The sequence below is a fragment of the Apus apus genome, chromosome 17 (assembly GCF_020740795.1).
Source record: "Apus apus isolate bApuApu2 chromosome 17, bApuApu2.pri.cur, whole genome shotgun sequence".
NCBI lineage: Eukaryota > Metazoa > Chordata > Aves > Apodiformes > Apodidae > Apus > Apus apus.
Window position 1 is genome coordinate 11,331,066 of NC_067298.1, and position 13,715 is coordinate 11,344,780.

Sequence of the window (13,715 nt, forward strand, 5' to 3'; positions counted from 1 at the left end):
AACCAGAGTCAGGGCTGGACGCACCCTTTGGATTTGTGTGGGATTCCTTTGGGAAGAAGGAGGCCAGAGCAAGAAACCCACCACAGAAATCAAATAAAACATCACACTGAACAAAACCCAGCCAAGTCAGCAGAGCTGCAAGACAGATTTGAAGGATGAGAATAATAATACTTAATTCCAGCATTCTTATGCATGACAGCAGACACATTCAGTGTGTCACACTCAGTGATCAGGGACCTATTGCACTGAGCAGTGTTTTGAAATAAACTCTCCCTCCAAGGCTTTGGCTCTTGGCACCAAAGACCCCCGGCCTCAACCCCTTCCAGACCTGGATCTTCTCCAGGAACTCAGCTAAGTGATGAACACACATTAAGGACTTTGCATGGATAAAGATAAAGATGTAAGAGATTAGATCTGTCTTTTATAAGGAAATGAAACATAGCATCATTAACCAGGTTGTCTTGGAGGTTTAACCCTCCTGCCAGCCCTAGCTCTGCTGCTGAGCAAACCCTCGGGTACCACCAGAGCCTCCCCACTCCCAGGGGGCTGGGGCAGGAGCCCAGCCTTGCCCCCTCCCCAGCCGGGGGTGATAAGGGGTCACTAAGCTTTTACTACCTGTTGCTACCCAGCAAACCCATTAGAGAGGAGTGCCAGGCAGACAGAGCTCTCTGTGCAAAGAGCAGCCTGCTAAAAACAGATCCCTTGTCCTGCCCTCCCAGGGCCAGCGTGTCCCACGGCCTCACTAGCATATTCCCCCCTCCATGTTAAGTGGGGAGGGGGGGGCAGGGGTGGGAAAGCAACCCTGAGATTTTAGCTCATTTAGAAAGAAGCAAGACTTGTTGGAAGTGAAGTGGAATGGCTTAACCCTTGTCTGAGCAGCTCAGGAGAGAGAAGTCTGGGCTCCAAGTGAAGGGAGACGCATCCTGGGCTGAATTCCCTGCCAGCACAGCCCAAGACTGACCAGGCACTTGGTGATGTTTCATTCCAGCACATTCAGCTTTCACCTCTCTCCACGTTCCTTCCACAGCATCCCTCCTGTCTCTGCCAAGCCTCCATCCTCATCCTAAGGCACCCCAGAAGTCCCATCTCCTGCCTGTTGCAGAGCCTGATCCACCTCAGGAGCCATCACCTCTGCCTCTGGGCAGCAGCCCCAAACCCACCACCAGCTCTCCTGAACCTGCTGGAGTTTTCCAGGGGAAGGGCAAGTGGCATTTTACATTTGCACAAACTCCAAGGAGGCTGAAGGAGCCACCCCAGCACAGGGACACCCCCTTTTGCAGGAAGCCAAGCCCAGCAGCAGCACCATCCACAGGGTGTGAGCCCTCCCGCTCAGCACCAGCACAGCCACAAGTCCCATGGGACAAGCCTGTGGTGGCACCTGCTCTCCCACATGGTGTGAACAGCTGTGTCCAGCCAGAGGACGCAACAGCTCCTCTCCCGACAGTGTCTGAACTGGATTTAAAGCAAGATATAATTGTATATTTTATGTATGTATATTGTGCTGCTCCCTGTAAGCAGCACGCTTGTCACCAGCCCCTCCCGCTCCTTGCAACACAAGAATTTCACTCCCCTGATGCCCTTCCCACTCCACACACTCCCATTTCAAACCAGCAGAGATGAACACCAGCCAGCAGGAAGGAGCAGTTCTTGTGGTGCAACTGTTTGTCTTCCCTGTTGGGAAACACCAGCTTGGGGCAGCTGATCAAACACACCCGGGGGGGCCCATCCAGCACCTCAACAAGGGTGATCACCACGATGGCCAACACAGCCCAGAGACTTTGGGCTACTGAGAACAGAAATGAAATGCAGGGTTTGATGGAAACAACTTCCAAGGGCTCTGGCCACACAACAGCCCCCATCCCCTCCACAACTGCAAAGGGTGTGGGAGCCGTGGGAAGAGCCAGGACACAGGGAGGCTTCAGCCTCCTGACACTGCTGGCCTTTCATTTACCTTCTCATTACTCTAATGCATCCATTTGCACCGGGAGCCACACGTCACAATATCAAGCAATTTTCCTCATAGCTGAGGATGTGTTGGCTCCTGTTCTGGGGCTGACAAAGGGTGGGAGCAGGGAAGGCTGGTGCTGAGGGCTCCCCGGGACACCAGCCTGCACCGCTCCTCAAACCCTCACCCTCCTCACAGCCACAGATAATCCACTAAAACAATTACAAACTTTAAAAAAAGCCCTTTGGAAGCTTTTGAAAAATATCTTCACTGACTAAGCCATTCTTGTGTTTTCAGCTGTATAAATCCAACAGCTGCTGATTGATTTATTTTTTTAATAATCATGTATAGGTGGTGGGATGGTTCATTCAATTTTGAAATGCTCGGAGGGTTGGCAGCTCTGCAAATTAAACCCCTGGGCTGAAACAGGTCACACCTGAATTGTCTGCAAAGTCTTGCCAGTGAAGAGAACAAAAGGAGAAGCATGGAGGGGGGGGCAATAAAAAATAAAAGAAGAGCAAAGAGAGCCTGAAGCTGCACCCAGCACTGGCAGAGCTGCCCCAGGTCTCGGAGAGAACCAGGTTTCATTAAATCTGTGATAGAAAACACTCTGTATCCAGCACCTGTCACGACACAGCTGAAGGAAGAGCAGAACCCCCAGCCCAGGAACACCTACTCACCAGTGCTGGGATGAGCAGGTCGGCCAAGTACACAAAAGCTGCTCCCAGGGCAAAGCCCACGGCCACCGGCACGAAGGCGAAGGCTCCGAAGCCGCCGGACTCCTCGGCCATGTCGATGGCCGGGGCCAGGAGGGACCAGTAGGAAGCAGCCAGCATGACCTGGGAGAGAGAAGGGGAGCACTGAGAACTGTGTGGCCACCCCTGCTGGCAGCCCACCCTTCAGCTGAGGAGGCCCCGGTGCCCAGCCCCAGGAGCTGCGTGGTGGCCACGGCAAGGCAGCAGAGCCATTAGTACCCACTGCCCGACAGAAAACACCTCTGAAGGATGGGCGAGTGAGGGGGTTTTTCCCCCATTTTCACCAAGTCTGAAGCAGCAAACAAACCACACAAGCCCATCAGGGTGATTTTCTGCGGGATTAGCACAGCCACAACAGCCCTTCCCATAGGAACGGCAGCAGAGCAGGACAACCCCCTGTCCCTGGGTGGGTGCTCTGCAGTGACAGGAGCAAGTCCGTGGCCACACCAGGGTGAACAAAATCCTTCCTGCACCCAGCTCTGGGCTTCTTTGCAGAGAGAGCAGGGGAGGAAGGAAACACAGCCTTGATCTCCCCCAGGAAAAGAACAAATATTGCAGAACACCTGGAGCCACGGGGCCATCCCTGAGCACACCACAGCTTTGCTGAGCTGCAGTTCAGCTGCCCAGGCCCTGCCTCGCTGCCCCAGAGCAAGGCAACCACAGCACCAGAGCCTGGCAACTCCTCTGCTTCTGCACCACCAATGCTGGGGCTGCTCCTGCCCCCAGAGCCCCTGGGCTGGGAGGAGAATAATTCCCATCTTGACCAACCACTCCAGAAGGTCCTGGAACAGACCAGAGCTGCCCAAGTCCCACCGTGGTGTTTCACCAACACAGCTTGCACCAGGTAAATCTCAAGTAGCAGAGGGCTCTCACCCTTGCTTGTTGCTTAGCAGGGAGGGAGAAGGAACAACTACCCATAAGACCAGAGAAAAACAGATTTGGGGACTTGTGGGGATGTCCAGTCCAGCTCAGAGCAGGGCACGCTCCAGAGTTGGTTGCTCAGGGTTTTACCCAGCAGAGAGAACAGAAAACCAAGCAAGGCATCAGTTTCACAAGCTTATACCAAAGAACATCCTATTACCATGCATTGCATCACCCGACCTCTTCCTCTGCTCCAGGATGTACTGGGCTGGGTTAATTACAAAGCCATCAGCCCAGCTCAACACCCTCAGATCCCGTGTCTCTCCCTGCAGCCATTCAGCTCCTCGGGACCAACTGTGACCAGCCCTGGGGTGGTGGGAGGAAAGGTGAGGCCACCTCTCCATCCAGCAACTCCCTCAGCACCCCCACAATCCCGTTTGCAGGGGGCGTAACAAACCATTACATTTTAAATCACCTTTACTGAAGGGAGGAGATGCCTATTGTTGGAGCCACCAGTCCCTGAGGGATTGTGCCTGCTGTGAGTAAGAGAGCAGGCTGTCATGCCAGGCTTAACCACGGCTGTCAACCTTCATATCTCAAATGCCACCTCCTTTAAAAAAACAACCACGCACCCCAACATGGAAATACAAGCAAGAGGGAGATTTGCTTTGCAGAGTGACAGTGTCATCTCCTGTCGAGGTATCATTTCCCCACGGAACAGAGAGGCCTGACACTGCTCAGCCTCCAGATCCCGTCACCACCAGACCCCGCAACAAAGCTCCCACCAGCCTTGCTCTGGGGGCAGAAGATGACAGGGCTTTAAAGCCACCCCAGCCTCACCAGCTGGAGGAGCAAACTTTGGGGCTGCACCCACCAACTTCACCTCCTTGGGAAGAAAAAGACTTTTTTTCTTCCTACACCCTCTTACGCAGAGAAACCCCTTCACCCCACCCGGTGGGGGAGCTGGACGTGCTCACCCTGCAGCTGCCAGCAGAAGTGACAAGGTCCCCTCAGCCCACCTCTGAGCTTGGGTGGGGTGTGGGTTTAGGGACATGGGCTTGCCTGGGAGTGGCCAAGGTTCTGCCCACCAGCTCCTGCTCCACTCAATTACAAACCTTCACAATGGTCCAGCCAGGAACCCAGACCCCACCAATGCCTCCAAGCCAGCTGGTGTCAAAGGCAGGAATAAGGGCTGGAGCAGCTCTGCTCTGGAAACTGGCTGAGAAAGTTGGGGGTGTTCAGCCTGGAGAAGGCTCCAGGGAGACCTCAGAGCACCTTCCAGTGCCTGAAGGGGCTCCAGGGAAGCTGGAGAGGGGCTTTTCACCAGAGGGCAATGATAGGACAAGGGAGAATGGTTTTAAGCTGAGAGAGGGGAGATTGAGGTGATATATCAGGAAGAAATTATTGGCTGTGAGGGTGGTGAGACCCTGGCCCAGGCTGCCCAGGGAAGCTGTGGCTGCCCCATCCCTGGCAGTGTTGAAGGGCAGGTTGGATGGGGCTTGGAGCAACCTGGTCTGGTGGGAGGTGTCCCTGCCCATGCAGGGAGGTTGGATCTAGATGATCTTTAAGATCCCACCAATTCAAACCAGTCTGTGTCCATGATTCTATATGAGAACAGCAGCTTTCAGGGAAAGCCACATTAAGGGCATGAGGAACAGAAATCCTGGCTGCTTATGAGGGAAGGAGATGCCCCTGGCAGGGCAGGAAGGAAAAGCAGAAGGTGAGAGAATGGCAGGACACCCTCCCTGCTCAGCTTTTTAGCTTGACTTCATCAAGGCTCCAACAACAAGAACCTGCCTCAGCAGCCTTGTGTAAATTACTGATGCTGTTTTAAGTGGCCCTGAAAGGGAATATTCAATATGTGGAAGGTGCAGTTTAAAGAGCACATCTTGGTGATTTTCTGCTTCACCTGGGACAGAAGAAGGGACCCAACTGTGACCCAGTAAGAGGAACAGCCAGGAGAGGCTGAAGGGAAGGACTGCAAGTGGCTGTGGAGTGTTTCTGATGCCCAAGAGCACAGCAGCTCCAGGATAACACAGAAATTAAAGAGAACATCTAAAAAAAGGTCTTTTTTAAGAACATCAAGATTTAACAGAAAAGCCAGAATTCCACATCAGATGCCCAAGCAAGCAAAGCCTTGTCTCCATGGAAACACATCACCTCAGAGGCTTTAGCAAACAAAACCCTCTATTACCCAGGGATGCCAGAAAGGGAACTGAGGCAGGGGGAAGCTCAATGCTGGGGTGCTGGAGAGGAGGTACCAGGCTGGAAGCAGCTCAGCTTCACCACCCTGCAGCCACCAGCCACATGTCCCCCTCACCTGAGATGACACTTGTGCCATCTAACTTGGTGGGCTTGGGCCAGGGGGATCCTGAGGGTCACATCCAGCAAACCCACCTCAGCCCCGGGCAGAAGCAGAGGGGAAGCACCAAGGTGTGAGGCTGAGCACAGCCCTTGCAGGCACGAGGCAAAGAGAAGAAGAAAGAGAAAAATTCTGGTGCTTTTGCCACGTCACTGCCACCCAAACACCCGACCAGTGAGCAAGGAGCTGCTCCCAGTGAGCTTAGAAGCTACCATGGCACAATGGCCTGTGGATCCCTGGTATTTTCCTCCAAAAGAGCCAGTTCTGGCCGCGAAGCACCAGGCAGGGCTGCAGTGACCCGGGGTGACACAGGCAGCTCACCCCAACCAGCAACCATTTCAGCAGCTCAGGCCCATAAATACAACCTAGAAACCTTCACAAACTGCAGCTCCTGGGTGGCTCCTGTGGCAGCACCTTCCACCAGCAGGACCTGCCACCACAGGCTCCCTTGCTGAAATCCCCCTCCAGTCCCTGCAACTAGCCCAGAAAAATAAATAAATTAAAAATTCCCCTTTCCTGCTCCAAGCACAGCAAATAAAGAAGCTGAGGGGACAAAGCAAAGGTTTGCAGGACTTCTGGTTCAGCAGCTGAGCCACACCTCTGCCACGCAGGGGTGACTCAGTGCTCCTGGCAGGCTGACACAGTGGCCTCTACAAGGACAGCATCACAGGGGCACCTGAGCCAGCCCTCAGCTGGGACAAACCCCCCTGCTGTGTCCCTGTCCTCCCCAGCTGCAGGAATGTCACACAACGGGACACAGCAGTGCCACAGGGAGGGGACAGCCCAGCCCTTGCTGTCCCCAGCAGCATCTCCCCCCACAGCACAGAAGAAACTCCAGCCCGGATTGCAGGGACACGGGTGTGTCTGCCAGAGCCACACAGCTCAGAAACCCAAGCACAGAGGAAAGCCCTGGAAGGACCAATTCCTAACACCAGTGATTCACGGATAAACGATGGCCCAAGAATCTGCTACAACAGATGAGCTGAATTATTCACATCATTAGCAGGTCACAGGGATGTTCCAGGAACATTTGCTAGGGAGAAGACAGAGCTCTGGAGCCTTTTGTGTCACCCACCATAGCAGGCTCCTCCTGGGAGCAGCTGGATTTTGCTTCAGGCTCGATGAACAGCAGGTCTATGATCTCTGGAGCTGCAAGTTTCACCTCAATGGCAGCATCTGGGGGTGCACAAGGAGGACGGAGCCCCACCCCGAGCAGATCACCCAAGGTTGGTGGGTCACCCCAAAGCCTGGCAGCACCACCCACACTCCAGGTGCCAGCTCCAGGGCAGGGACATAGCGAGCAGGACCTGGCCAAGCCTAGTGCACCCACCACACCCCCTGGGAAGGATGCATCTTCCCCCCTGAACACATTCCCCTGGCTCTCAGGCACACTCCAGCACGTGAAGGAAAACAAACGTGTTTCAACAAGTGTGGATGAGCCTCCACCTGCTCCCCAGCAGCTGGGCAACAAGCAGGTCAAGGTTCACAAGCCCCAATACAATTTCAAGCCAGGTCACTTCATGTTTTCCTTCAAGAATGGTGCAATAAGCCCCACGTTTAATGTGTGCCCTTGATGTGGAGCTGCAGTGTCTTTATCCTCCTTCTCCCAAGGGCTTAATGTGCCCATGCCCTGCTGGAGAGCCAGGAGCACAAAGCAAGCTACACAAATCAGCCTCCAGGACAAGGGCTCTCCTGCCCACCTTCACCACACCAGTGCTCCGGGAGGAACAATTCAGAGCCCCAAGGAAGTGAGAAGAGTTGAACTCAAGAGGCAAATCCAGTGTGGGCAGCTCAACGTCCTCGTGACCCTCCTCGTGCCACCTCCACCCTCTCCAAAGAGGCACCGAGACAAGACGTGACCTGTTCTCCTCCCTGCCCCACCTGCACCTCGGGCAATTAGCCAAGAAGCACAAGGGCAGCCAAACGAAGCGTGGTGAGGCTGCAGAGGGGCCACAGGAGCACAGGCAGAGAGGAGGAGGAGGAGGATGCTGTACTTACCCCCGCAGCGAAGCCCAAGCTGCCATCTAGGATCCGCCTCTGCAACCAAGAGAACAAAGACAAAACACCTCATTTACTCCCAGCAGAAGCAGGGGAGAGCAACCAGGCCATAAATCACGTGGAAGGGGGGAAGCCAGCTGCACCCAGAGAACTTTCTCCCCACGTCATGACTGCTGTGCTTTGAGGCAAGAGCTGTGCTCCTGGTGCAGATGAGCCCTGGGGTGATGGCACCCACCATCACCCAGAGCATCCCAGCTCCCTCAGCCCACCAGCACTGGGCTCAGCTCAGGGAAAAATGCTCCAAGGATGCAGAAAGATAAGTCAGAAACTCTCCTGCCCATCTGTGCACACTGCCCTGCACTTCCCCTCCTGGAAGATTTGGATTCCTCTAAGAACCTGCTGCTACAGACCAAGCCATCAGCCTTCCAATAACCCAGCACGTATCCTGCCCCCCATCACTCCCAGAGCAGTTTTTCTTCTTTAGCACATCTCCCTCCCCCAGGAAGAAAACTAATGTGCAAAGGGAATCTCACTTTGCAACAAACTCCTGAATAAATCATAATAAGAGATGCATGAATAATAAATTAATCCAGGCAATCTTGAGCACAACAACAAGGCGGGGGGGGGGGGGGGCTCTAATTTTGGAATACAAGATGATTTAACGATCAGCACTTTGCTTGTTTTGGGCACAGGGTGACCCAAATCCTGCACCAGAGAAACCAGGTTACAGAGGGAGAACCTGCTGCTCCAAACACAGGGCCCTGCCTGCAGCTCTGCCCCATCTCACAAACACCACGAGCTGTGCTACAGCACGTACCACAGCCTGCAGTCAGGAATTTACTTTCCTTCCCCTCTTCTGTGTCAACACACGGGAAAGAAATGAGCTGGATTTTTCCTCCTCCTGCCCCAGGACCTCCCAAAGCCAACATCAAACCCCTCAGGCTTCAGCCCAGGTGGCCAAAGCCACCCAGGAGCTCAAGGCAGCTTTCTGCCTCAGATCCCAGGACGTGGCCCAGGGACAGAGGACGTGGCCCAGGGACAGAGGACGTGGCCCAGGGACAGAGGACTGAATCCCAGCACCCACCTGCCCACTGGAGAACACAAAGACCAGTGCTGAGCCAGCTGCCGTCAGCCCCCAGGTGAGGAGCGTTCCCAGCACCGACTGGATCACCGGCCCGTGCCCCGGGATCATGCTGACCTAGGAGAGACCAGGTGTGTCAGGAGAAGTGCTTAAAGACAAAGAATATACCTCCCCCAGATTCCTCCCTGGTTACCAGGGGAGTGCTCCGAAGTCCTCCCCACCGAAGGGGACAGAGGGAGCTTCACCACCCCCCCTGCAACACCTGCTGGAGTTCCCCTCTTTAATCCAATTTTGCAGTTTCCTCCAAAGGACCAAAGGGGACAGGACACACCACATCCCATCACCTCGATTTTGCCTCAGCCCCCCTCCCCTCCAGGCCAGCACCAGGGCAGAGCAGCTCTGGAGAAACCCAGAGAAGGGTGCTGAAACCTCAGGGGCTTCATCCCACCCCCCCGGGTGGTCCCCGGGGACATGCCTGACGTCCCACTCGCTGGTGACACTTTTCTGTGCCAAAGAACCCCATTTCAGCGGCGTGGGAGGCAAAAGCCCTCACAGCACCCAGCAAAAAGGGGACCAAGTGTGGGGACGGGGCAGCAGAGCAGGGCTGGGGCTGTGCCCGAGGGGCTGCCCAGGAGCAGGGGAGGGGGCTCCGAGCGCAGCGCCAGGGAACGGCCCGGGGGGCAGCACTGCTAAGAAGTACACCCCCGTGCATAGACACCGACAGGTCAATCTATGAAAACACACGTGTGATTATACACGCGCATGTCGGTGTTTAAGACGCACACACAGTGACACACCTGCATGTGAGTGCACGAAGACGCACACACGTCTAGACACAAGTATACAAGAAATGCACACACTACTGCCTTCCTCCCCCTCCCAGGGCTCCCCCGGGCCCCCGGCCTCGCCCCAGCGCCGCTGCCAAGCCCCGCGGAGGGGGTGCCCGGCTCAGACCCCGGCCCAGGGAGGGAGAATCCCCCCCCTGCAGCACCCGAGACCCCCACGCCCTAAGAAACGGACCCCAGCGGACCCCCCAGATCCCACCGCGGGAACCCCGGCACCTGGTACCCCCGGCTCCTACAGCTGCCAAGCTGGGACCAAGGCTCCAGCGAACCCCCCGGAGCCGCCGCCCCCGGCCCGGCCCCGCTCCGCGCCCGCCGCGGCGCCGCCGCCACTTCCTGGTGCCGGCAACGTGTCGCCGCCGCGGCCCCGCCCACCGCGGCGCCTCAGCCAATGGGAGGCGGCGCAGGCGGGCCGCCCGCGGCTCTGCGTTTCTGGCGGGCGAGGCGGCGGCAACGCGAGGCGGGCGGGCAGAACCGGGCGGGCAGAACCGGGCGGGCGGGCGCGGCAAGGCGAGGGGGCGGGCGCTGCCCCCCCGGGCCCAGCGAAGCCCCCCAGGGCTGCGCGGGGACCCCCGGCAGGAGGGCAGCTCCTGGGGCTGGGGTGCTCCGAGAGCGCTGCTTCCTGCCAAGCAGCAGCTGATGGACCAGTCATCAGTGTGATGAGCTGTGTCTGCACATTCAATAACCAGAGGCTGCACCTGAGTGATCCGCACGTGGCAGCCTGCTGGAAAAAAAACACCCTCCCCCATCGCTGCTGGGATCCACCCCCAGCACGTGCACCAGGCACCAGCGTGTCCCCAGTGGGTGCTCCCCACCCACTGATGTCCCCTCAAACCATCATCACGGGGCACGTGGTGGCCAAACCTGCAGCCCCAGGTGGGCTCGGGCAGGAGCAGCTCCAGCAGCAATTCCTCCCTGGCAGCTGGGTGGCCTTGGCAGGAGGTATCAGTGCAGAGGGAGCCAGGCCAGCCTTGGGATGACTGGGGCCTCCTGCTTGTGCCACACCAGGAGGTGGCAGAAGGACACGTCCAGCTCTTTTGCATCATAACCCTTATTTATTAGTGTTTATCTTTTAACAGCCTTTGATCAGCCTCCCGTGCCACAGCTGGAAAAGGTCAAAGCCATTTGAAACCTCCCTGATTTAAGATTTAATCAGTCTCCCCCTGTGATTGTCTGCATCCTTCATTAGCTCCCATAGCAAGGCAGATGCAGGTGCCAGCTGGGAGGGACATGGGGACAGAGCAAATGGAGCTCCCCTTGCCACCCCGGGGCTCCCCAGCCAGTCGTGACAGAGGCACTGGCAGGGCTGGGGACAGCTGGTGACTCGGTGGGGCTGGCCCTGGGGACACTGCCCTGACACAGGTGGCCTGGGGGCGGCTGGCAGGGATGTCTCTGCCTGGGGACATGTGGGCAGCCCCAAGCAATGGGGACAGCTGGTGATGGCAGTGAGGCTGCCTGCAGAAGCATCAGCACTTACTCGCAGTCCCTAAAATGCACTTTAAAACAGCAAAAAGGACACAAATTCTTGTGCAACATCTTTCCCTGAGGTGTGTGAGATGCTGCAAGGGGCAGTTCTGGGGAGCCCCAGGGCCACCAGGCACCCAGGGCCCAAATCCCTTCCTTTTGTTGCAAGGAAGCTCCTTAGGGACACCCAGGGTGGCTGTGGCAGGCAGAAGGAGCAGAGAGACATGTCCCAGCAGAGCGATGGCCTGGGGCACCACAAGCTGGGGGTGGTTGGGAGATGCCCAAGATGTTCCTCTGCTCCTGCCCCCTGTCCCTTTTGCACGGGCTGGGCTCTTTCCCAACACAAATAAGTCCGTATCAAGCTGGAGCAGTGGCCAGATCCAGCCTGGACCCGCACCAAGGCGGCTGCCAGGGGAACAAGGACATCCAGAGATATCCTGGGAACAGGGCTTGGGAGCAGCAGGCAGGGCCACGCCACCTCCATCCCACCAGCTAACGGCACCTCTGAGTCACAGGGCACGCACTGTGACAGCTTCAGGCTCTCCGGGAGGGACCCTGCGGGTGCGGAGCGGGGTGCGGGGGCGCAGGGTCCCCCCGGCCCCGAGTTATACCCGGGGCTGCTTCCAGCAGGAAGGGCAGAGCAGGCAGAGCCACGGGCAGGAGCCGAGATTCGCTCCGTGGTTGCCAAAGGCTCGTTAGCATCAGGGATTCAGCGGTGCCATTCCCGGGGCAGCTCTCCCTGCAGCCCGGTATCCTCGGCGGAGATCGATAAACTCATTACGGAGGCAATTAACGACAGGGCGAGGCGGGGGGGGAGGAGGCAGGAGGAGCAGGGAGCGTCTGCGGGAGCTGCGGTGGGAGTGGGATGCAGCCCTGGGGAAGGAGCCCTGTGTGGAGGGCACGGGTGCCCCCCGGGGGAGACCATCCAAGCCCCCCAGAAACCTGCATCCCACAAGGTCTGGGTGCTGCAGGGTCCTCTCCCCGCCCTGGGTGCAGGTGAAGGCGCCAGGGCCTCTCCCTCCCCATCAATCACGGCTGCAGACACAGATTACATCAGGTCCAGCAGCAGCCAGCCTGGTTCTGCCCTGCCTCGGGGGTGCAGGGAGACGGTCCAGGCCTGTTTGTCTGGCTAATTAGCAGAAAGCAAAGCCTCCCCCATTCCAGGCATCCTTGTATTTGAGCCAGTAGCCTCCAGCCAGGCTTCAGCAGAGCCACCAAAGCTGTTCCTGGCTTTTGGGCTGGAGACAGAGAGGGAAAGGAGAGGGAAAGGGCAGTGCCACCAAAGCACCCATGGGAGACACTCCAGACATCCCCCCAGGGACCTGTCCCCCAGCACAAACAGGACCTGGACCGATTACTTTTTTTATATCAGTCATTAACAGAGGTGACAAGAGAGAACAGCAGAAGGGCTGCGGGCAGGGGCACTCCTGTGGCACCCACTTGGGACCTAAAAATGGGTGACAGGCTCCATCTCCTCCTCAGCAGGTGAGGAGAGCTCAGGAGGAGCAAGCTGCAGGGAGAGATGTGTGGGAGCAAACCCTTCCCCTCCTGACTGCTGGGGAATGGCAGCTGCCTCCCAGTGCCCCCAGTTCCCCCCTGCCATCAGAGAGCCCCACCAGTCCAGCACAGCCTCCTCCAGTCCTGCAAAACACCAGAGATCTCACTGCCTCTCCCCGTATCGGGGAGAAAGGCCAGCTCACCCTACCCCTCCGTTGGCAGCCAAAGCCCCAGCTCCTTACAACACGCCTTTCCAGGACAGAGGTCGAAAGCGCTTGTTTTCCACAGGGAGTCTTGCAGAACAGCTGGGAATGGATGGCAGGAGAGTTGGAAGGAGTTTAAAAACTGCTTTGTGGTCATGTAATCCCCGTGCCCCTCTCCCATGGGTGGAATCGGCCGTTGGAGCCGTGTGGGAAGAGGCTGTGTGTTTATCCTCCATCCAGCCCTGCCAGTAAATTGCTTTTCAGCAGAGTGGAGGCTTCCCAGGCTAAAGGACAAAGAGGAGTTTATCTGCCAGCACCAAACCAGCTGCTGGGGTAAGACAATGTCTGTCCAAACCAGGGACCACCCTGAGGTACAGAGCAGACCCTACACTAGGCTACAATGCAACCCTCAGTCTAAGCAGAATGAAAACAATACCTTCCAAAGGCTCCAGCACAGCTTCTCGGTTCAGCTCTCTGCTTCTGCTCACTCCTCACTGAGTGGACACCAGCTCAGATCAGCCCCTCGAAGCTCCCAGGCCCATCATTTCAGTAGCTTTTGGGTTTTTTAATGAAGACCAGATCCGCTTTTAGCCAAATGAACTTGCTGGCTGAATTCACACAGCTCCCTGGCCACCAGCTGCCCAGGGAGGTGAAAGCCAAGGGCAGAGGTGGCCACAGCCCTGCAGACAGCCTCCAGCACCCCACAG

General features: G+C 57.0%; 1 protein-coding gene across 3 annotated transcripts in view; it reads right to left on the reverse strand.

Moving 5' to 3' along the window:
- The window catches only part of SLC39A11 (solute carrier family 39 member 11), an 81,287-nt gene extending 71,110 nt beyond the window's left edge, over positions 1–10,177 (reverse strand). For 2 of the 3 annotated variants that reach the window (XM_051635193.1, XM_051635191.1), the window contains exons 1-4: positions 10,064–10,177; positions 9,006–9,119; positions 7,922–7,960; positions 2,626–2,784 (exon numbers count right to left, since the gene is read on the reverse strand). In XM_051635193.1, the coding sequence (XP_051491153.1) occupies positions 2,626–2,784; positions 7,922–7,960; positions 9,006–9,113 (306 nt within the window). In that variant the 5' untranslated portion in view covers positions 9,114–9,119; positions 10,064–10,177. The remainder of the gene's footprint in view (positions 1–2,625; positions 2,785–7,921; positions 7,961–9,005; positions 9,120–10,063) is intronic. The other variant, XM_051635192.1, reaches the window with a different exon arrangement.
- Between the last annotated feature and the right edge of the window lie 3,538 nt (positions 10,178–13,715).